The sequence below is a fragment of the Xyrauchen texanus genome, chromosome 27 (genome assembly GCF_025860055.1).
Source record: "Xyrauchen texanus isolate HMW12.3.18 chromosome 27, RBS_HiC_50CHRs, whole genome shotgun sequence".
Classification (NCBI taxonomy): Eukaryota; Metazoa; Chordata; class Actinopteri; order Cypriniformes; family Catostomidae; genus Xyrauchen; species Xyrauchen texanus.
The window spans coordinates 41,378,723-41,400,084 of record NC_068302.1 but is presented as its reverse complement, the minus strand read 5'-3'; the positions used below and the strand labels follow the sequence as shown (position 1 = coordinate 41,400,084).

General features: G+C 38.5%; 3 protein-coding genes across 3 annotated transcripts in view; all 3 read right to left on the bottom strand.

Moving 5' to 3' along the window:
• The window catches only part of LOC127621439 (E3 ubiquitin-protein ligase DTX1-like), an 81,647-nt gene extending 74,559 nt beyond the window's left edge, over nt 1-7,088 (bottom strand). Inside the window, exons 1-2 of the mRNA XM_052095025.1 lie at nt 6,833-7,088; nt 2,043-2,804 (exon numbers count right to left, since the gene is read on the bottom strand). Of these exons, the coding sequence (XP_051950985.1) occupies nt 2,043-2,304 (262 nt within the window). The 5' untranslated portion in view covers nt 2,305-2,804; nt 6,833-7,088. The remainder of the gene's footprint in view (nt 1-2,042; nt 2,805-6,832) is intronic.
• A 796-nt stretch (nt 7,089-7,884) lies between these two features.
• LOC127621437 (C-C motif chemokine 28-like) lies at nt 7,885-11,341 on the bottom strand. The gene is made up of 3 exons (XM_052095024.1): nt 11,274-11,341; nt 8,631-8,748; nt 7,885-8,552 (listed from the first exon to the last, which is right to left on the bottom strand). The coding sequence occupies exons 1-3, from the start codon at nt 11,338-11,340 to the stop codon at nt 8,435-8,437; spliced, it is 303 nt and encodes a 100-aa protein (XP_051950984.1). The 5' UTR covers nt 11,341; the 3' UTR covers nt 7,885-8,434.
• Nucleotides 11,342-14,563: 3,222 nt separating this feature from the next.
• On the bottom strand, nt 14,564-16,342 carry LOC127621434 (vasotocin-neurophysin VT 1). The gene is made up of 3 exons (XM_052095021.1): nt 16,226-16,342; nt 15,121-15,322; nt 14,564-14,768 (listed from the first exon to the last, which is right to left on the bottom strand). Exons 1-3 carry the CDS (start codon nt 16,340-16,342, stop codon nt 14,629-14,631), a joined length of 459 nt encoding a protein of 152 aa, XP_051950981.1. The 3' UTR covers nt 14,564-14,628.
• Nucleotides 16,343-21,362: the final 5,020 nt, after the last annotated feature.

The following is a 21,362-nucleotide window of genomic DNA, read 5'->3' as shown; positions in this document are numbered from 1 at the left end:
TTGTCTCACTGTGGACAGATGAATATCTAACAGCCACTTTTAGAGAGAGTACCTATAGTACTAAATCATCTCCATTTATAGACAGTTTGTCTAACTGTGGACAGATGAATATCTAACAGCCACTTTTAGAGAGCGTACCTATAGTACTAAATCATCTCCATTTATAGACAGTTTGTCTAACTGTGAACAGATGAATATCTAACGGCCACTTCTAGTGAGAGTAACTATAGTACTAAATCATCTCCATTTATAGACAGTTTGTCTAACTGTGAACAGATGAATATCTAACGGACACTTCTAGTGAGAGTACCTATAGTACTAAATCATCTCCATTTATAGACAGTTTGTCTAACTGTGGACAGATGATTATCTAACAGCCACTTTTAGAGAGCGTACCTATAGTACTAAATCATCTCCATTTATAGACAGTTTGTCTAACTGTGAACAGATGAATATCTAACGGCCACTTCTAGTGAGAGTAACTATAGTACTAAATCATCTCCATTTATAGACAGTTTGTCTAACTGTGAACAGATGAATATCTAACGGACACTTCTAGTGAGAGTACCTATAGTACTAAATCATCTCCATTTATAGACAGTTTGTCTAACTGTGAACAGATGAATATCTAACGGCCATTTCTAGTGAGAGTAACTATAGTACTAAATCATCTCCATTTATAGACAGTTTGTCTAACTGTGGACAGATGAATATCTAACGGACACTTCTAGTGAGAGTACCTATAGTACTAAATCATCTCCATTTATAGACAGTTTGTCTCACTGTGGACAGATGAACATCTAAACTCTTCCAGCTAACTTTGTAACCCTTTCCAGCTCTATGCAAAGCATCAATTCTTGATCGTAGGTCTTTTGAGATCTTTTTTGTGATGCATGGTCCACGTCAGCAGACGCTTCTTGTGAACAGCAAACTGAAAATATTTATAAGTTAAAGTTGCTCTAACCCACACCTCCAATCTCGTTTCATTAATTGGATTCAGGTTTGCCAACCCCTGACTATGGAAGTGTAAGCGGTTGTTCTAGCAGGGAGACTACGCTCCCCTGCTATCATGACCTCCGGCAGGATCTGATGGTTCAAGCAAGCATCTGAGCGCTGAACAGTAGGACATTTACATTTACATTTATGCATTTGGCAGACGCTTTTATCCAAAGCAACTTACAGTGCACTTATTACAGGGACAATCCCCCCCTGGAGTTAAGTGACTTGCTCAGGGACACAATGATGGTGGCTGTGGGGATCGAACCAGCAACCTTCTGATTACCAGTTATGTGCTTTAGTTTAGACCACTACGCCACGACCACCTGGGCTTACGGCAAATATCATACCTCTACATAATATCTCTACATTTGTAATAATTCCAATCATCTTTACTGATAGAACTAATTAGCTTTTATAGACGTATTTAGCCTAGGGGTTCACTTACTTTTTCCACAGCACTGTGACTGTTTAATGGGATGTGTTCAATAAAGACATAAAAGATTATAATTATTTGTGTGCTGTTAGCTTAAGAACATTGTGTTTACACTTGTTACTTTGATGATCACTTTTTATGAACAATTAATGCAGAATACCAGCTAATTTCAAAGGGTTCACAAACTTTTTCTTGCCACTGTAAATATACATACAATCTCATTTAATTATCTTTATTTGGGGGGTCTCTCTCAGCAAATACTTTACGATACATATATGTGATTAATTTGATTAATTAATTGGCATGTCATGTAATTAATTCGACTTAAAGACTTTAATCAATGGACAGCCCTAGTGTTTTCATACGGTTAGAAAAAAGCTTTTAAATTAAAAGAAAATAATTTTGAGGGGGAAAACTTTGCCCCTTAATAAAAAGGTTAATTGCTGACACACGTTCACTTTAAACGTTGTACTCTTGTACTGAACACACACACTCACACCAAGGCAAACCTTTATACAACATACAGCTGAGTTGTGTCCTGACAGTGACCTACAGCAACAGCATCATACAAACATCTGATCAACACTGTAGTGTAGTGTGTGTTGCTCACCTGTGTCCTGTCTGAACTGATGCATGGACTGCAGGTCTATCACGTAGGGTGCCAGCTGTGGATCCACTTGCCCCAGTATGACGGTTCCTCTCATGTCGCCCTTCAGAATGTTTTCGATGTGATGACAGACGGCGGCGCTGTACGGCCTCCAACGACTGTGTTCATTCAACCATTCCCAGACCACCACACGGGCCATGCTCTGAGACGAATAGCCCATCCCCGCCCCCATCGACACCACAACGCCAGAGCCGGGTCGAGCCATTTCAACTCCAAATATAAAGGAGATACTGCTCCTTATTGGACACGCATTGGGCTGAATTCTTCCAACAGCTTTGTGTGTTCTTGAGACTGGTTGAGACAATCTAAACTGCACAGAGCGTTGTTGAGGTCAACACAAGTCCAGCAGCAAAACGAATTACAGGCTGCTCCATTTACATGAGGGATTGGTTACTGTAATTGAGTTTGCCCAAATAAACGAGATTAGTCTCTAGTATTCCAGCTCTGTCAGTAATCATGGTCACCGAAGTAACTCCTCTTCACTTCAGAAGAATAATCCATGATTCATGAACCAAAGAGAGTAGATTTGAGATATCTGAGAATATCTATTCTTTTAGTGACCGTCAGAAAACCCTGAAGCCACGGTCCTTGTGTGGTCCTGAGGTTCAGTCTGGTCTAGATAGAGTTGAAGAACACACAGCTCTCAAAAAGAACGCAAAGTTTCCGTCTCCACATTCTGTGTTCTGGAGCATCTACTGAAACAGACTACAAACAGAAACAAAATTTAGACCAATAAACAAACCCCAGGAATTCCCCCAAAACTAGGTCTTTTTCTAAAAAATGAAACCCATCAGACTAACATGAAACCTACCATGCATTGTTACCGTAATTATTTGGATAATTTACCACTGGCAGTCATGCTCTTTTGTCAGCGATGCTGCTCCTACCTGAAGGAATATTCCGGGTTCCATGCAAGTTAAGCTCAATTAACAGCATTTGTGGCAGAATGTTTATATCCTGTCATATAACAAATGCGATTACAGTGACGTTAGTACATTGGCAGTGAATGTGACCAATCCGTAAACACTAAAATACACATCATTTCAAAAGAATAGCCACAGGGGTGTCTGGGTATCTCAGCGAGTATTGGCGCTGGCTATCACACCTGGAGATGTGAGTTTGAATCCAGGACGTGCTGAGTGACTCCAGTCAGGTCTCATTAGCAACCAAATTGGCCCGGTTGCTAGGGAGGGTAGAGTCACATGGGGTAACCTCCTCGTGGTCGCTATAATGTTGTTCTTGCTCTCGGTGGGGCGCGAGGTGAGTTGTGTGTGGATGCCGCGGTGAATGCCATGAAGCCTTCGTTACCACGGTAACGTGCTCATCAAGTCACGTGATAAGATGCACGTATTGACCGCTCTAGACTCTGTAAACGGCAAACAACGCTTTCGACCTGTCAATCATTTTGCACCTTCTCATAGTGATGCCATTCACATTATTGAGGCTTAATGCCATTCTTATGCCATGTAATTCATAACAGTTGTCAGTTGAGGGCGCTATTCTGCTGCAGTTGTTTTTAACAATTCTGAGTTGAACTGCTCAGTCTTGTGGAAGTAGAACGGCTAAAATCACATACATCATCTTTAAGTTTGATATTCAAGATGCTACTATTGCTCTATACGTTCTTTAATAATCAATATTTAAAAAACACATCTGATTAACAATCATAAATGTCAATACAGGGGTCAGGGGTGAACTGGGAACAAAGAACAAACCTGTCGAGTGGGGTTTGGGGTGGTGTGGTTTGTGGCCATGTGTTTCGCTGTCCCCTTCGGCATACAGCACCATTGCGCAGCCCCTACATCATATCGCGGCCCACTTTCAGCTATTGCGTTTTTTTTTATTATACACAACACCCCTGACATTAAAATAGTGACAACTGGGTATCTTTAAATTTATTAAATTGTATATTAATTAGGGCTGTTGATTTAAAGTGTTAATTCAGTGCGATTAATTATACTAAAAATAACATTTTAAAAAATGTACGCAGTTAATCATGTACCCGAACCGTAATAAGGATACCTAATCGCTTAGATTATATCTAAGCAATTCAAGATTGTAGTACCACCTGTGTTCTCCAGGGGGCAGTAAGTGAAACTCCAGCTGTATAGGCAACGAGCAGCTTATACAGAGAACAAACACACTTCCTGACAGCAGACAGCACAAGATAAGAACACGTTCTTGCATTCAAGCACAGCTTGATGGAGCGCAAATCTGAATGCAGGGATCTCAAGATCTCAATGTTTTCTAAGTTTCAAACTACGTATAACTTGACACAGTGACTTAAAAACAGAACATTTACGACACGACACAACCGAGATGCTCCAAAACAGAATTATAAACTATTTATAATTATTATACCATTTATACCTTGATATATTGAATTATTGTTATTTTGCTTTCTAAGCAAATATTTATGTACGCGATTAATTGTGTTTAATTAATCAGCATACCATGTAATTCATTCGTAATATATGTAATTCGCTTCTCATCTGACATGCAGGAAAGTGCATCACTCGCACTACTCAGTTCGGCTTCTCTCGATATCCTGTCGCAGACCACAAAACTTACGAGACCTATTTAATTATTTATTTTTAAAGTGTGTAGCGCGTAGGAGGGCGTAGCCGGGCGGAATGACGGATGCCCGGACCCCAATCAGCCTGATGAGGTGAGCGAGGGATAAAGGTGCCCGGAGACGGCAGCTCGAGAGAGAGAGAGAGAGCATAACGGGCAGCTGCTCTGTCTGTATGTGTGTGTCTTTTTATTTAATTCAATATTTTTTATATTGTTAAGCCGGTTCTCGCCTCCTCCTCTCCCTTGTACCCCCCTTACATTGGTGCCGAAACCCATGAGGGAGGCCCGTCGTAGAGTCCTCGACACTGCCGACCACCCAGGGGAGAACCGCTGCCATCTGCCATGGGACGGAGTAGCCCGACTGCCTGGACGCGGGGAACGGCTGTCATCCGCCAGGCGAGGCGAGACGGGACTCTCCGACCTCCTGGAGCGATGGATTCACTGCCAGGGGTCCCCACGTGCTGCCAGAAAAGCGGAGGAGCGTTCTGTCCACTGGGGGTCGGAGGTTTGACTCCGGTCCACCCGAGGAGGAGCGTCCTGTCCGCTGGGGGTCGGAGGTTTGACTCCGGTCCGCCCGAGGAGGAGCGTCCTGTCCGCTGGGGGTCGGAGGTTTGACTCCAGTCCGCCCGAGAAGGAGCGTCCTGTCCGCTGGGGGTCGGAGGTTTGATTCCAGTCCGCCCGAGAAGGAGCGTCCTGTCCACTGGGGGTCGGAGGTTTGACTCCAGTCCGCCCGAGAAGGAGCGTCCTGTCCACTGGGGGTCGGAGGTTTGACTCCGGTCCGCCTGAGGAGGAGCGGCTGTCATCCGCCTGTGAGTGTGGAGGAGTTATCAGGGACCACGCGACAGTGCGACGGCGCACCCTGTTGCTACAAGTTGGCCTTTCCTTTTTTTGTGTTCCCCTCCTGTCTCCTCCCAGGTCGAGGAAGGCGGGGATGACCTGCCGGCAAGGCAATTTTCCTGATATATATATATATTTATATATATCATGATATTTATCGTTATTGTGATATAAAATGATTCGCATCGTGATATAAGATAGACCTCACATCTACTCATCTACATTATGGAGCATTGACAATTCAAGTGTTTTCAATATGGGGTCAATGGACTAAAAAACTCAGTATATTTATATTTATTACATATATCTGGTACATTCATGATCTGTTCAGCATTATAGAGGGGGATAATGTTTGTTCAATTTATTCATGAAAGTTACCAAAATATGTATATTATTTATATTAGGTCTTCCAGAATCAGAAAACCCCTTTACAGACCCCTAAAATACTATAAAAATAAAAATAAATGTCAATATGAATCGTACGGTCATTTATACTATCGTTTATTACAGGTCAAAGGTGTTTTAAAACATATGGTTTTCTAGAGAAATTGTAAACATTTTAATGTGCACATGATTGACAGGTAGAGGAAGTGAGAGAGAGAGAGAGAGAGAGCTAGAGATAGAGAGAGCTAGAGAGAGAGCTAGAGATAGATATATATATATATATATATATATATATATATATATATATATATATATATAGAAAGAGAGAGAGAGAGAGAGAGAGAGAGAGAGAGAGAGAGACCTCTACTCGGGTACCAGTCAGTCCTTTCCTAATAAAAGCTCCATATATGATCAATAATCAATCAGCTCTGATGTTGCCTCAGGTTTCAGTGTCTCGGTTATATTACGCGTGTATTCCCGGTTACACACACACATGCTGTTTCCACATCATATCGAGGTCAATATGCATGAGGCAAATATCCCATGTGTCTATAAACCCATGAGCCGCATCCAAAACCCGAATGAAGCGGTTCCGTTCGCATATGCCCTTAATCAGTTCTCTATGATCCCTGTTGGATCCGAACATCTGTCTGAGGTGCATTTCACCGGCCAGCCGTTTTTCTCCATATGGGCTCCAGATTTGCGTCTCCTCTGTTTTATTAGAACATCGCATCCGGAACCAGCAGTGCCAGTTTATCCCAGTAACATCGACAGAGGTCTGATCGACGCGCGGTTATAATATATAACATGAGGACATATATCACAGGAGGACCCATGTTGATGTATTCAGTCTATATCTTGTGTTTTAATGCTTATTTGTTTGAGTATGATCTGATCCCTCCGAATGGACGCAGAAATGAGCAGCAGGAGTCACTCACCTGTCAGTCTCCGCCGCTCCGTCACGATCAGCATCAAATGAGAGATTGAATTAATTCCGTCTTTCTAAAACACATTTCCGACACTAGATCAACAATCCGCTGCTGTATATGAGCTGTGTGCTGTTGCTCGTGTTGTGCGCATCCTCCACCGCGCGACTGTTGCACGAGCATCACTGTGTGTGTGAGTGAGTGAGTGTGTGCGTGAGTGTGTGCATATGTGTGTGTGTTTGTATGTGCATATGTGTGTGTGTGTGTGTTTGTGTGTAAGTGTTTGTATGTGTGTGTGAGTGTGTGTGTGCACATGCATGTGTGTTTTTGTGTGTATGTGCGTGTGTGTGTGTGTGTGCATATGTGTTTGTATGTAAGTGTGTGTGTGGGTGTGTATGTGTGTGCGCATGTGTGTGTGTAAGTGCATATGTGTGTGTATGTGTGTTTGTGTGTGTGCGGGTGTGTGTGTGCGCACGTGTGTGTTTGTGTGTATGTGTGTGTGTAAGTGCAAATGTGTGTGTGTGTGTGTGTGTGTGTGTGTGTGTGTGTTTGTGTCTGTGTGTGTGTGTACATGTGTGTATGTGTGTGTGTGTGCAAGTGTGTGTGTGTGTGCACGTGTGTGTTTGTGTGTGTATGTGTGTGTTTGTATGTAAGTGTGTGGGTGTGTGTGTGTACATGTGTGTGTGGGTGTGTGTGTGTGTACATGTGTGTGGGTGTGTGTGTGCACATGTGTGTGTTTGTGTGTAAGTGTGTGGGTGTGTGTGTGTACATGTGTGTGTGTGCACATGTGTGTGTTTGTGTGTAAGTGTTTAGGCACAAACATTAAAGTCTTTACAATATATATATATATAATTTATGTATGTATTTATTTATTTTACATTCCCGGGGGTGGGGTATATTTAAGTTCACTTAACAGACACTGAAACTATATCGGGGCATGTTGTCACACTACTGTATATGTGCTAAACAAATCAATAATGAATAGAAATATATTTGAATGAAACAGTAGAAATGTAAAAGGTGTTGTGCACATACGTGTCATTGATAAATAAGGTTGTCGGAGGTGATAACATTTTTATTTTTTTACTAGATTAAAACAAACATGCACAATTTGAACATTCAATTCAAACATATTATATAATTTTCAATATAATTATTCTATGTTTTTTTTTTTTTTCATGATTCATGAATATCTAAAAGTTTTTGGTTTTAAGGGTGACTCCATTTGACCTGAACTACATGTAATAAACTGCCATTGTATGACGTCACTTTGTGTTCAGAACAAGAAAGAAAGTGATACAGAGTTACAACAACACAAGGGTGAGTAAACAATGACTGAATTATCATCTCTAGTTGAACTAATGCTTTAATGATTCAATGACTCAAATGTGTCGCCACCTGCTGGTGTAAAGATGAAACATACAGTGATGACTCTTTAGTAACAGTTCATGCTTTTACTTTTGTGGTTATTATGTGAATAACAGACAACACACAGACAACACTGAGAAGTATTTATTTGATAAAAAATCAGAAAAAACATATAAACTGGAGTAAAAAGAGTCTTTAGATTAATGCCACGTCATTTAATGCCAATGTCAAGATCACAGTTTTTATTTAATTTCCCTGTTTGCTTTTATGCCCATTTTTTTTAGCTTTTTTAATTTGATCTATTTTCCTCAGGAGGTCCTTCAGTTTGGGATGAGCACAGAGTATTTTGCCTTTGAGATGTATTCTGAAAAGCAGTAAACGTTCAGTAAATATTCAGCACAAATGATTCATAACCGTCGGTCATGCGTGTTTAAACACTCACATCACTGCATCCATGTCACAGGCGCCGTATCTCGTCTGTATCTCGTATCTGGACACTTGCAGCAACAGATGTTTGGGAATATTCTTGGAAAGCTTCACACAGCAGTTGGGAATGCCACCTGCGGGAACAAACCGATCTGTTTTCAGCCTGTATGTGTGGAAATGAAAGTGCTCAGATCATGAGGAATCAAACATTTATTGGGTTGGTTACTTGTGAAATGTACTCCACTACAGATTACAGGATACATGCTGTAGATTACTCAAGGTCAGTAATGTAATCTGTATATATTGGATTACTTCTTCAGCACTGGCAGATATTTTTCACTTGTTTTGACTATAAAGATGTTAATAACAAGTGACACCATCTGTAGTACAGTAAGACAAAATACATTTATATTAAAAATACATTTTATGAAAAACAAAATATACATATCTTATGCAAAGAAAATTTAAGTGGTTTTAACCATTTTGTAGAGATATTAGTTTGACAGAAAAACTAATTCAAACAATAAAAACAAAATCAAAACAATTCAAACGATCAAAAAATCAAAACAATTCAAATAATCAAAAAATATCAAAACAATTCAAACAATCAAAAAATCAAAACAATTCAAACAATCAAAAAATCAAAACAATTCAAACAATCAAAAAATCAAAACAATTCAAACAATAAAAAAAATCAAAACAATTCAAACAATAAAAAAATCAAAACAATTCAAACAATCAAAAAATATCAAAACAATTCAAATAATCAAAAAATATCAAAACAATTCAAATAATAAAAAAATATCAAAACAATTCAAACAATCAAAAAATATCAAAACAATTCAAATAATAAAAAAATATCAAAACAATTCAAATAATCAAAAAATCAAAACAATTCAAACAAAAAAAAATATCAAAACAATTCAAACAATAAAAAAAATCAAAACAATTCAAACAATAAAAAAAATCAAAACAATTCAAACAATAAAAAAAATCAAAACAATTCAAACAATAAAAAATCAAAACAATTCAAACAATAAAAAAATATCAAAACAATTCAAACAATAAAAAAATCAAAACAATTCAAATAATCAAAAAATATCAAAACAATTCAAACAATAAAAAAATCAAAACAATTCAAATAATCAAAAAATATCAAAACAATTCAAACAATAAAAAAATCAAAACAATTCAAACAATAAAAAATATCAAAACAATTCAAACAATAAAAAAATCAAAACAATTCAAACAATCAAAACAATTCAAACAATAAAAAAATCAAAACAATTCAAACAATAAAAAAATCAAAACAATTCAAATAATCAAAAAATCAAAACAATTCAAACAATAAAAAATCAAAACAATTCAAATAATCTAAAAATCAAAACAATTCAAACAATCAAAAAATCAAAACAATTCAAATAATCAAAAAAATCAAAACAATTCAAACAATCAAAAAATCAAAACAATTCAAATAATCAAAAAAATCAAAACAATTCAAATAATCAAAAATATCAAAACAATTCAAACAATCAAAAAATCAAAACAATTCAAATAATCAAAAAAATCAAAACAATTCAAACAATCAAAAAAAAAAATCAAAACAATTCAAACAATCAAAAAAGTAATAATATTTTTGTTTAAATATTACAAAAAATTTTAAATATTTTTATACATATATATATATATGTTAACAGCCACAATAAAAAAAAAAAATTATCAAGAAAAAAATATATATATATATATTTTTTTTTATAAAAATATTTTTTAAATATTTTGCATTTTAATGTAAATAATATTTGCATTTTTTTTTCTTGATAATTTTTTTTAATCGTGGCTGTTAACATTTACATGTAAAGTTTATTTGTATAAATGTTTTCCAACTCAACAGACTAAATATAAAATGAAACAAATGACAATAAAATGCAAAGTAATCTCTTCAGTAATAAAAATACTTTTTGAATGTAACAGTATTCTGATTACCAATGATTTACACTGTAACTGTTGTGGAATACAGTTACTTATATTTAGTATTTTAAGGACGTAATCCCGTTACACAGAAGTCTTAAAGGTGAAAACAGCCAGTTTGAAGTTTAGTGTTGGTTAAAGTGACGTGTGCCTTATGTGTAAACCCTGACATTTAAAAGTATGTTTTAGAGCTGTCAATCAATTCAAAAGTTTAATCGAATTAATTACATGATGTCCCGATTAATTAATCACGATGAATCGCATTTAATCGCATATACAAATATTTGCTGAAAGCCCCTCATATAACAATAATTCAATATATAATGATGAAATAATGATACATGGTTATCTTTAAATATTTAACAATTATATATATATATAACTGTTAAATATTATATATAATTGCTAATATCAAGTGATTTGAACGCAAGAATGTAACGCATGTTTGTGTTGTTTTCTTCACTGTATAAACTGTGTGTTGCTCACACAGCTGAAGTTTCACTTACTTAGGGATATTTCATGCAAAAAATGAATGCAAGATTTCAAAGGTGACAGAATTCACATTTCTGGGTGCACCACAGCAGAATGAGGACAAATCAATCCAAACAATCTCATCTCAAAGTATAGATCATCATCGTTGTTATAATTAGCATAAAGAAGCACAGAGCATCAAGGGCGGATGGTGACTGACCTTCAGTGCTGGTGAGAATCGCCGCACACAGGACGAGCAGCACAAGAGATGTTCTTTTCAGCTCCATGTTTGAGACGACAATGACACTGAATTAAAGGAAACATTTAAACATGCCGGTTCCTGTTACCGCCCTGAAGCTACGACCTGTCTGAACATATCACTGTCTCAAAGAAATTGCTTTAACAGATTCAGAGATGAAATATCTGTTCCAACCCCACCTTAAATTTGCATGCAAGTAAATGTAAAAGCGTTTGCTGAAGGTTGTGTTGCTTTTGTATTTACATGCATTCTTCCGTGACGTGACGGGTGATGTGCAGTTCAGATAATAGTTTTTCATTCTGTGTTATCAGGTTTGATCGAGCAGTGTTTGGGAGATGCTAACTACATGTAGCGACGCTACTAACTTACCTACATTTTCCAGTAGAGATCAACTGTGTTACATTATTACTTGTGAGTTGCATTCATGCACTGGGAGTTTAATTGAGTTTCAACTGGTTTTAACACTTCTCTTACGCTTTTATGACACATGTCCACCTTTTGACCTCCAAAAATGACCCTTTTTAACGACCCAAAATATAAATATAGCTGCAAGCAGCAATTTATGGAGTTCAAGCTATTAATATCACTTGCATATTTAATTAGTATTAATTAGACAATCCATCAGCACTTAAAACAACGCTAATGTGACTTAATTCTCAGAAGCACCATGCTAGGTAGCACAGAAATATGGCATTTTTTAAGTTCGGGATTGTTTTAGGCAAAGCTGGACTGGTAATCTGGTATACCGGGCATTTTTCCGGTGGGCCGATGCACTTTTGGGCCGATCAGGGGCGTAATGGTCATCGGGAGACCCGAGTGGGCCGGTGGTTTGGCCACGAAACGTGCCGAATGGGCCGCGATAAGAACAACGAACCGTGTTATGCAGAACGGACCACAAAACGGCGCCCGCGACATGCAGAAAAGGACAGCGAACACGCATCCACCCCCCGCCCCAGTCCAGCCCTGGTTTTAGGATACCAAGTGGGAGAGGTGCACAGTTTTTGGCTTTCAGATTGACCTCCGAAGCAAGTGTGCCGCACAAGCGCTCAAAAGTGAAGCCAAAACGTCTCGATCGCCCCCCAGTGGCTGGTCCTAGTATAGGTCATAAACCACGCCTCCCCATGTTAGGTCATAAACCCCGCCTCTCCATGTTATTCAACGGGACGTGAGACCAACTAAACAATTAAATTACACTTCACATATCTTTTTTCCAAAGATAGTTTCTGTCATTTACTGTCGTTTCTATCACGTTGATGTCATTTCAAGTGTTTGTTTTCAAAATAAGTTTGTTTTTAGTTATTTGATGCTATAAAAACGCTGCTGTGACATCATGATTGACAGCTGTGATTGACAGGTTCTCTGAGCGAAGTAGTCACTGAAGCACCAACTGACTTTTTTTCGGGATCTTCGGAGGACTGAGGAGATTGGAGCATTAAATTTAATATCTAAATTTCTATAATTAATTATTTCACACCGTCAAAAGTCAAAAGGGGCGTGTGCTTGTGATTGATTCAGCGAGAGTGAGGGCGGGGCCTTGATTTCGCGGCTTTACTTCCTGCTCACTACTGCGCAGGTCTGGTCTCGAAATCGCAACTGCGCAGACTCAAGTCCCAAGATGTCAGCGCCATATCGGGACACTGGCGGCTTCAGTTCTCACCAATGGAAAAGAGCGAAGGGGTGTCGGCCATCTTTTTTTACAGTCTATGCTCCTAAGTGGCAAAAATTTGGTAATAATATCTCATTCCGTTCAAAAGTTATAAAATGTAAGTAAAAGATGCCACACCCCATTTGTACATTTTGCAGTACCGTTGTAACGATGAATCGAAAGTTCAAACATCTGTTGATCATTATTGATATCGAGATGCCAAAGTATCTCTCTTCAATGGTTCCGATTGGATGGCCTAGGACTAGTTAAATAATCGTACATATTTAACAAACAATTTAACACACACCGATGCTTCTTGAGGCAAAGTTGTTTAGAATAAAAAGGTCGATCATATGGCATGAATAATGTGTGTCTGTGTGAAACACAATCGTATATACAACCATTTACATTACTGAAAAACGTGATAGCGCCTCCCGGTGGCATATTGCACATATTGCACAGACATCTTCGGCCAGGAGACAAATTGGCCTACCAAGTTTCATTCTGATCGGCCTTTTTTAACTCGAGCTACTAGCTGCTGAAATTTGATTGGTTGATGGCGGACATGTTTTTAAAGATATGCGACTGTCCTCGTAGACTTTGATGGCATCATGGAAAAAGACACTGCATGAGAAATGTCAAGTTGATCGGACCTTTGGTTCCAGAGTTAGAGCCATGTTTACGTTGTTAATTGTAATAGCGCCACCAAGAGGAAGAGGTGCTAAATTTGGCGGTAATATCTCATTCTGTTCAAATGGTATAACCGTTTTCGTAAAAGTGGCCATGCAAGCTACTTACGTTTTGGCGTACCTTTTCAACGATGCAACTTTTTTGGGGATAATTATCAATATTGGGACTCCAGAGGATTTTTATGCACTGGCTTGTTCTGATCGGGCAAATCGCCTAGGACTAGTTCGAAAATGTAATTTTTAAAACAATCCAAAATTGCTGGGAAAACGAGTGGGCGGGGCTTAAATTTGGCCACAACTAAAAAGATTCGCTATGACCCAAGGAATCATACAGCAAGAGAGTTTTGTTTCTAGGCCATACCATTAGAGGGTTTTGTCCCAAAATGTACGATTTTTTTTGTTTTGTTCACTTTTGCACCCCCCACATTGGTCGATCAGGCCGATTCTAAATCTCTAGGCCTTACGCGTTGGTATTTCATACTTGAACCCCTAAAGAAAGCTAAATATTGTATGATGCACCTATAAAAACCTTCATGTAGTAGCATCAAAACTATAATTTAAGATCATCAAAACAGCCTAAATATACTAGGTTACTCCAACTATTTTTTTTAAGTGTTATATGAAGTAGAAAAAGCTCAAGTAGCAATAATTTACTGTTTGAACAATGTATATTCACTTTTAAGCAGTTCAAGAGTAATTTCTCAAACCTGACTGACAGGATTGGTTAAAGAATAAGAAATAGAGCTTTAAGAAAGCCACAGGCAGGTATTGACTCTTGATTTACTGTCTTATGGCTAATTGCTCTTGTAAACCCTTGAATTATAATAATATAAAAGCAGCAACAGGTTATACAACTTTTGGGACAATAGCAAAAAACTGTATGGTCTACAATAACAAACCAGATTCACATTTGACCATTTATTACATATTTACACACTGGAGACACTGACGTGTTGTGCAACACGCATGCAATTACAGATCATCAGAAGTCTCTTCGACCTCTAGACGCCAAATTCAACAGACGCAGAAGGATTTCTCCCGAAACAGTCTTGAGTCTACTGGGATCCTCAGACTGATCGGATCTGACGTCTTCCAAACATTCCGAGTCCATAACGCAACTCACTGCAATAAATACGTGAAAATGCAACAGTTACAGGAAGTAAATCATAACAACTATTCAAATGTTAAGAATGAATAACGGTGATGTCACGCACTCTATCCAAAACCCCGCCCTCAAAGACATGCCAGCCAACCCGATGTCAGCAAACCAAAAAGTGCATAATATTTGACAGGCATAAACAAATGCCCCTCCCCTAAAATCTGACACCTATTTTACAGATATCTGTCAGGTGGTTGCAACATTTTATGTGTGCTATTCCAAATAAAAATCGCTTACAGCAAATAATTGACAAAAACTTAGTTTGCATGTAAGGTAATGATGCCTTTAAATGTATAATCCCGTAACCTCACTGACCTGAGTCACAACAGACTCCAGGAGCAGCGCAGCGTCCTTCATCTCCACACGGTCTTCCTCCGGTCTCACAGGGGCTCAGCAGGTGATTCTCCTCCTTGCAGCTCATCGTCTCTGGAGAACCCACGAGACAACCCAGAGCTGCTCCACAGCAGATACTGGGACCGTAACAACGGCCTGCATTCCCAGGACCACACGACACACACTACAGAGACCGAGACAGAAGACCATATGACCTCAAACAAACAATATTGTCATTAGAAATAACACAACATGCAAATTCATGCTTACATTACAACAATGTACAATAACACAGATATTGGCAACACTGAATAGAGCATAAGAAGTATGACACTGAACAAAGTATCACCCTGCAATTGTTCCCTTTTAAGGGGCTATGATCTTACCCTTGAAAAAGGTTAGGTTTAGGTTAAGTCAATGAAGTAATTCATAGTACTTAACTGTAATGTTCACAAATCAATGACACATTGACAATAGAGTATTCTCACTGAATGACAAATATAACCCTGTTTGTGGGAGTGGTGGCGGCGTAGTGGGCTAAAGCACATAACTGGTAATCAGGAGGTTGCTGGTTCGATCCCCACAGCCACCACCATTGTGTCCTTGAGTAAGACACTTAACTCCAGGTTGCTCCGGGGGGATTGTCCCTGTAATAAGGGCTCTGTAAGTCGCTTTGGATAAAAGCATCTGCCAAATGCAGAAATGTAAATGTTTCAAATATGGTATCTGATAGCACTTGTGAATATTACTCTATGAAGGCTTCAGGTCAATAAAAACAATCCGTAGCACAGTGTGAATGCTTAGGTGATGAACAAAAATGACAAAAAAAACATTTGATTAAAAAATAAACAATATAAACACGATATGAAATGCAGTGAATTTCCTCAGTCTTCAATCTAATTTGAAATATTCGTAGTACTTCATTTAGTTTCCAACAGTGTTCGGGATCATTGCCATGAGCTTATTCATTTCTGACCCTGGTTTCCAATAGCAACTATTCAGAACATGATGTATGTATTGATTATGTCTTAAAAGGCATGTATCGATGGATAGATGTTTAATTAAAGCAGTGATAAAGGTGTTGTACCTGTCTGCTGATGTCTGGCTGAGATCTCTTCCCTCCACGCGGACAGTTTTGGATGTAGCAGGCAGATGAGAGCGCGAGCAGACAGAGGATGCACGTGGGCAAAAAAGAGTCAGACATCTCGACACGCTGAACAACTGATGCTCACTGACGGCTTAAATACACCTGCACCATCAGGACCATCAGAGAGCAACTCCTCCTCCTCCTCACACACACACAGAGATGACATATGAATTCATCCATCTCAAATCAGCATTGATAAATGATGAACTTTTGTCACGATGACCTTTTTTGTATTTGACTGTCAAATGACGTTTTAATATAGTTTGATTTTCCCCCCTTCCCTTTGACCCTATCACCTCCCGTCTTCTTCAAGCTGTCTCTCCATCAATCTTGCCCGCACTCACACACACATCAACACATCTCTTACAACTGAAAACTTTCCCAACACATCCAAGCAGGCTAGAGTTACTCTACTGTTCACAAAACCAACACACAACCTCACAGTTGTCGAAAACTACAGACCGATTTCTCTACTTACATTCCTGGCTAAAGTTCTTGAGTGAGTTGTATTCAAATAATTGTCTGTTTTCCTTTACAGAACAACCTATTTGACACACATCATTCTGGCTTTTAAAAAAGGACACTCAACGGAGTCTGCCCTATTGACAGTAGCTGAAACCTTGCGACTGGTGAAAGCTAACTCTAAATCATCTTTCCTCATTCTCTTTAACGGCTGCTTTCGACACCATGAACAATCAGATCTTCCTGTCTACTCTCACTGACTTGGGCATCAAAAGAACTGTGCTTGGATGGGTTGAGTCATACCTATAGGGCAGATTCTTCAAGGTGGCCTAGAGAGGATAGGTGTCTAAGTCACACCTAACCACCGGTGTTCCACAGGGATCCGTGCTTGGACATCTCCTCTTCTCGAGCTACACTACATCATTCAGACCGATCATTAAGGCACATGGCTTTTCCCACCACTGCTACGCAGATTATACTCAGCTCTACCTATCATTCCAGCCTGACAACCCCACCGTCTCAGCTCGTAACTTTACCTGAACATCCATCTTGGTTCAGCTACACTACAGCCAATACTGCAGATATTGTTGACTTTTGTATGACAAATTGCTTCCTCATTTGTAAGATGTTGAAGAACTACATCAAAATCTAAATCTGATGCAGTAACATCATTTAACATAATTGAACAATAGTTCTGATTGAAAAGATCAGATGACTGCTGTATAGGAGGAGTTAGGAAAATAAGTGTGAAGTGACCAGTCTCATGACAATAGGGCAAATTTATCTAAAGTCAATGTTTTGTTATATTTTTCATAATATTGACCACTAAGTGGTGCTAGCCCCAAACTTCTCAGGTACCTTCAGGGCATGGTGCCGATGACATATACCAAGTTTTATTATACTACGACAATGATTTTGTAAAATAAAGCATTAAAACATCAAATTCAAAATGGCCGACACTCAATATGGCTGACATTTATTATGAAAATCAAGAGTTCATGGCAAAGTTGCCTCAAACTTACCACCTGCGGTTTGTTGCCAAAGCTGCAAACCTTTGGCAAACATTTGAGGCAAATCAAAAGCTCATTTGCATGTGAAAATAAGAGCATCACATTTTTTTGTATGGGATATGAACACTGGGCATCATTTAGCACTTCATTTTTTATATTCCTTAACCAGTTGGTGGGACTGTGTTGAAATTGCTCAGGTACCCTCAGGTCACGGTTGTGATTGTATACACCAAGTTTAGCTTCAACATGCTAAAGTGTTGCCAAGATATAGCTTCACAACATCTTTGGTATGCTCGCAGTCGATTTCGTTGAAAACGTTTTGTCTATCAATAAGCTTTTGATAACTTTTTGTCATTACTGTCAATAGAGGATACATACACTAATTACATGCAAATTGGCCTAAGGGCAGTTAAAAAAGTATGTTTATTGGAAAATTTTAAATGGCAGAAATTGAAACCATGGTATACATTTGACTTGCAATGAGCAAAAGAATCAGGGGAATGTGTCTGTTTTTGGCCTTATGGTTTCAAATATATTCGCATAAACATTAGTGCAATTTTGAGCTGTTGGTGGCACTAGAGGGTTTAAGGTAGAGTCTCCAAATTTGCAATGGTATAAATTCAGACTCTCCTCTTTCAGTGTGCCAATTTTTATAGCTCTCCTCCAAATGGTTCCTAATAATGGCTGCCATAGACAGGGCCAGTACTGGCCTTTGCATTGTGGGGGGCCTCCAAAACAGTCGGTTGGAAGGACAGTGAAACGGCGAAATACTCGGGTCGGATGGTTGCCTAGGGCCACGGAAATCCTAACACTGGCACTGGCCATTGACTGGAGAAAAAAGAAGAAGAAAAAGAAGGATACTAACAGATACAACAGGAAAGAAGCTATTGTACTGCCACCAACGCTTCATATTCACAACTTTTTCAAAATGCATTGTAATGTTTTTATTGGTGTTAAACTGTAATATGCATGACACCAGTAACAATTCATCTTAAAAATGTAAAGAAGGGCACATGCATTTAAATTCATGAGTTTGTCACATGATAATAAGGGGGTAATGTTTACAGCAGTGCACTGTGAGTGATGGAAAAGAGATGAGGTCAGAACTGAAAATCACAGATATCCGATTCATCCGAGCTCAAGGCACAACAGCGGAAATGCCTGCTCAGTATTCAACGCTGCAGAAACACTAATTTAATCTAACAGTTACATATTATTTATGGACATGCAGGCCACAAAAGAACAATTTAATACAATAATGCAACACAAAAAACCCCAAAAAACATTCAGAGATCTTTTTAGAAACAACGGTTATGGCCTATTAGAATATAAATGAGAATATGATTACTGTGAAAGATAATAAACTGATGCAAACAAGTACCAATTAGACACGATCAGTTACTGTAGTGTGAGTTCAGTCACCTTATTTGAAAGCGGTACATCAATACATGGAAATAATTGTCAGAATGAAATGCTACGCATACCAGTGAGTTGCCGTGAAACTGACGTATACATTTAAAACATGCCGTTTACAGCAGGAGCGGATGGTCAAGAGTCTTTGGGGTTTGACTGACTGACCAAAATGCTTCAAAATAGTTAAGAATAAATGTCATTGTAGAACGCAGTGGACCGGCATAAAAGTGTATTATTTAGTTCAATATGGTTTTGTATCCATGACTACGGCAGGACTACAGCATCTGACGCGCAACTGACCATGTGCAACTCCAATGAAATGACATTAAGCAGTGACAGCATTTTTATATATATGACCAATCATGGTAACTTATGACTGCTCAGCGTTCAGTCTTTGGCCTATTTTAACATTTAAACTGTCATGTAGATTTCACTTCAGTATTAATAAGATAGTTATTATAACCTCATGAGCATTTAACAGACTCATATTAACCAGAGGATGTTGTTGAAGGTCAGACGTCGACGCTGTGTGCGTCCTTCGAGTGTGTGTGTGTGTGTGCTAGACAGAGAGAAAGGTCACAGAGGTCACACTGCTGTTCATACACACACAAAGAGAGTTGAGCCTTGAGTCGCTCCACTGATTCAAACCCACTAAACACAATCACCTCAAGGATTCTTCCTCTCTCCTCCAGCAAAACCTTTGACTCATAATTCACAGGAAATAAGAACAGAATACAGATTCAATACAGGTTACATAATGTACTTACTGTACAATATAAAATGCACAATATACAATATGGATATATATGGGTATTCTTTAATCAGAAGACCTTTTCTGTCCTCTAGGATGAATTTAAAAGGACATTTCTTGGTTAAAGCATTAGTTCAACCAGAGATAATAATTCAGTCATTGTTTCCTCACCGCTGTGTTGTTGTAACTCTATATGACTTTCTGTCTTGTTCTGAACACAAAGGGAGAAATTGTGCATAAATGTTGTGCTCAGTGATGTCATACAATGGCAGTTTATGGTGACACCTCTTCAAGCTTCAAAAGAACACAAAAGTATCATTCAGACGTCTAATTAATTATTCATGAGACTCATGATTGTTATGAAAGTATATGATAAGATTTGATGAGAAACTGAAATCTGATGTGTTATTTAGTGTAAGTGTTCACTGACCGTTGATCTCCTGTGTGTGTTCATGATAGGACACGAGAGCAACAGTTCACACACACCCCTCATGACATTGGGGCGTTCAAGAGAAAACTCGTTGTGTTTATCTAAAAACAGTGATAGTGACAACAGAACACAACTGCACACAAAACAGAGAACAGAACTTACTATACATGTCTGAAGAGTTTGTAGTCGAAGTATTGATGCATTTCTATGCCCAGCCTTATTATTTTTATGGAGTAGCAAGTAGCCACAGTCACACTGTGTCCTAACCTGACGGCAAACGTTTAGTTTTTGTCCTAACCAGCAGTGACGAGTGACGGGACAGTCTATCGATCACTTGTTTCCTATTTTCAGCATCATGTGGGTAACTCTGTCCACTGTGAACTGGCACTGGTCCAAAAACCTTCAAAATAATAAGGCTGGACATAGAACTGCATCAATTCCTGAATTACAATCTCTTCAGACATGTTTAGTAAGTTCTGTTCTCTGTTTTGTGTGCAGTTGTGTTCTGTTCTGTTGTCACTATCGCTGTAGAGGATCTGTTTGTTGTAAATTGTCTATATCTTCACACAGATGTGGTCAGTGCGTGATTTAATGACAGTAAAATCATGTTAACACACATATTGTTTATGTCTTGTGTCTATACTTGTGAAACAGTATTTTAATGTTTACAGATTAAACCCCATTGACTTCCATTGGAAGTGTCTCATTGGAACACACATTTGTGCTTTTATTAAAGAAAAGGAGGGACGAGTCGAATTCATTTTTGTGATAATCAACATTATAACACAAATGATGTCCATTTCTTGGCCACGTCAACAGTAATGCTTTGGTTTGAAATCGCATACATTTTGTTATGCTTGTGCCTCTCATCCACACTAGAAAAGCGTTGGGAAGACACGCTCCATTACTGCATACTTTAGAAAACAGTGACGTTAGCACTGACAATGGAGATTACAACCTAAAGGTCTGAAATGCAAAACAAACATGTTGAGTGATGCAAACATCATCTGC

Bases quoted from the DNA above. Each gene is read 5' to 3' on its own strand.
- LOC127621437 (XM_052095024.1), bottom strand. From the start codon at position 11,340: ATGGAGCTGAAAAGAACATCTCTTGTGCTGCTCGTCCTGTGTGCGGCG. The intron at 8,749-11,273 runs GTCAGTCACCAT...TTGTTCCCGCAG, and splicing joins GATTCTCACCAGCACTGAAG to GTGGCATTCCCAACTGCTGT. The intron at 8,553-8,630 runs GTGAGTGTTTAA...ACTGCTTTTCAG, and splicing joins TGTGACATGGATGCAGTGAT to AATACATCTCAAAGGCAAAA.
- LOC127621434 (XM_052095021.1), bottom strand. From the start codon at position 16,342: ATGTCTGACTCTTTTTTGCCCACGTGCATCCTCTGTCTGCTCGCGCTC. The intron at 15,323-16,225 runs GTACAACACCTT...CGGTCTCTGTAG, and splicing joins AGCCAGACATCAGCAGACAG to TGTGTGTCGTGTGGTCCTGG. The intron at 14,769-15,120 runs GTCAGTGAGGTT...TATTTATTGCAG, and splicing joins TGGAGTCTGTTGTGACTCAG to TGAGTTGCGTTATGGACTCG.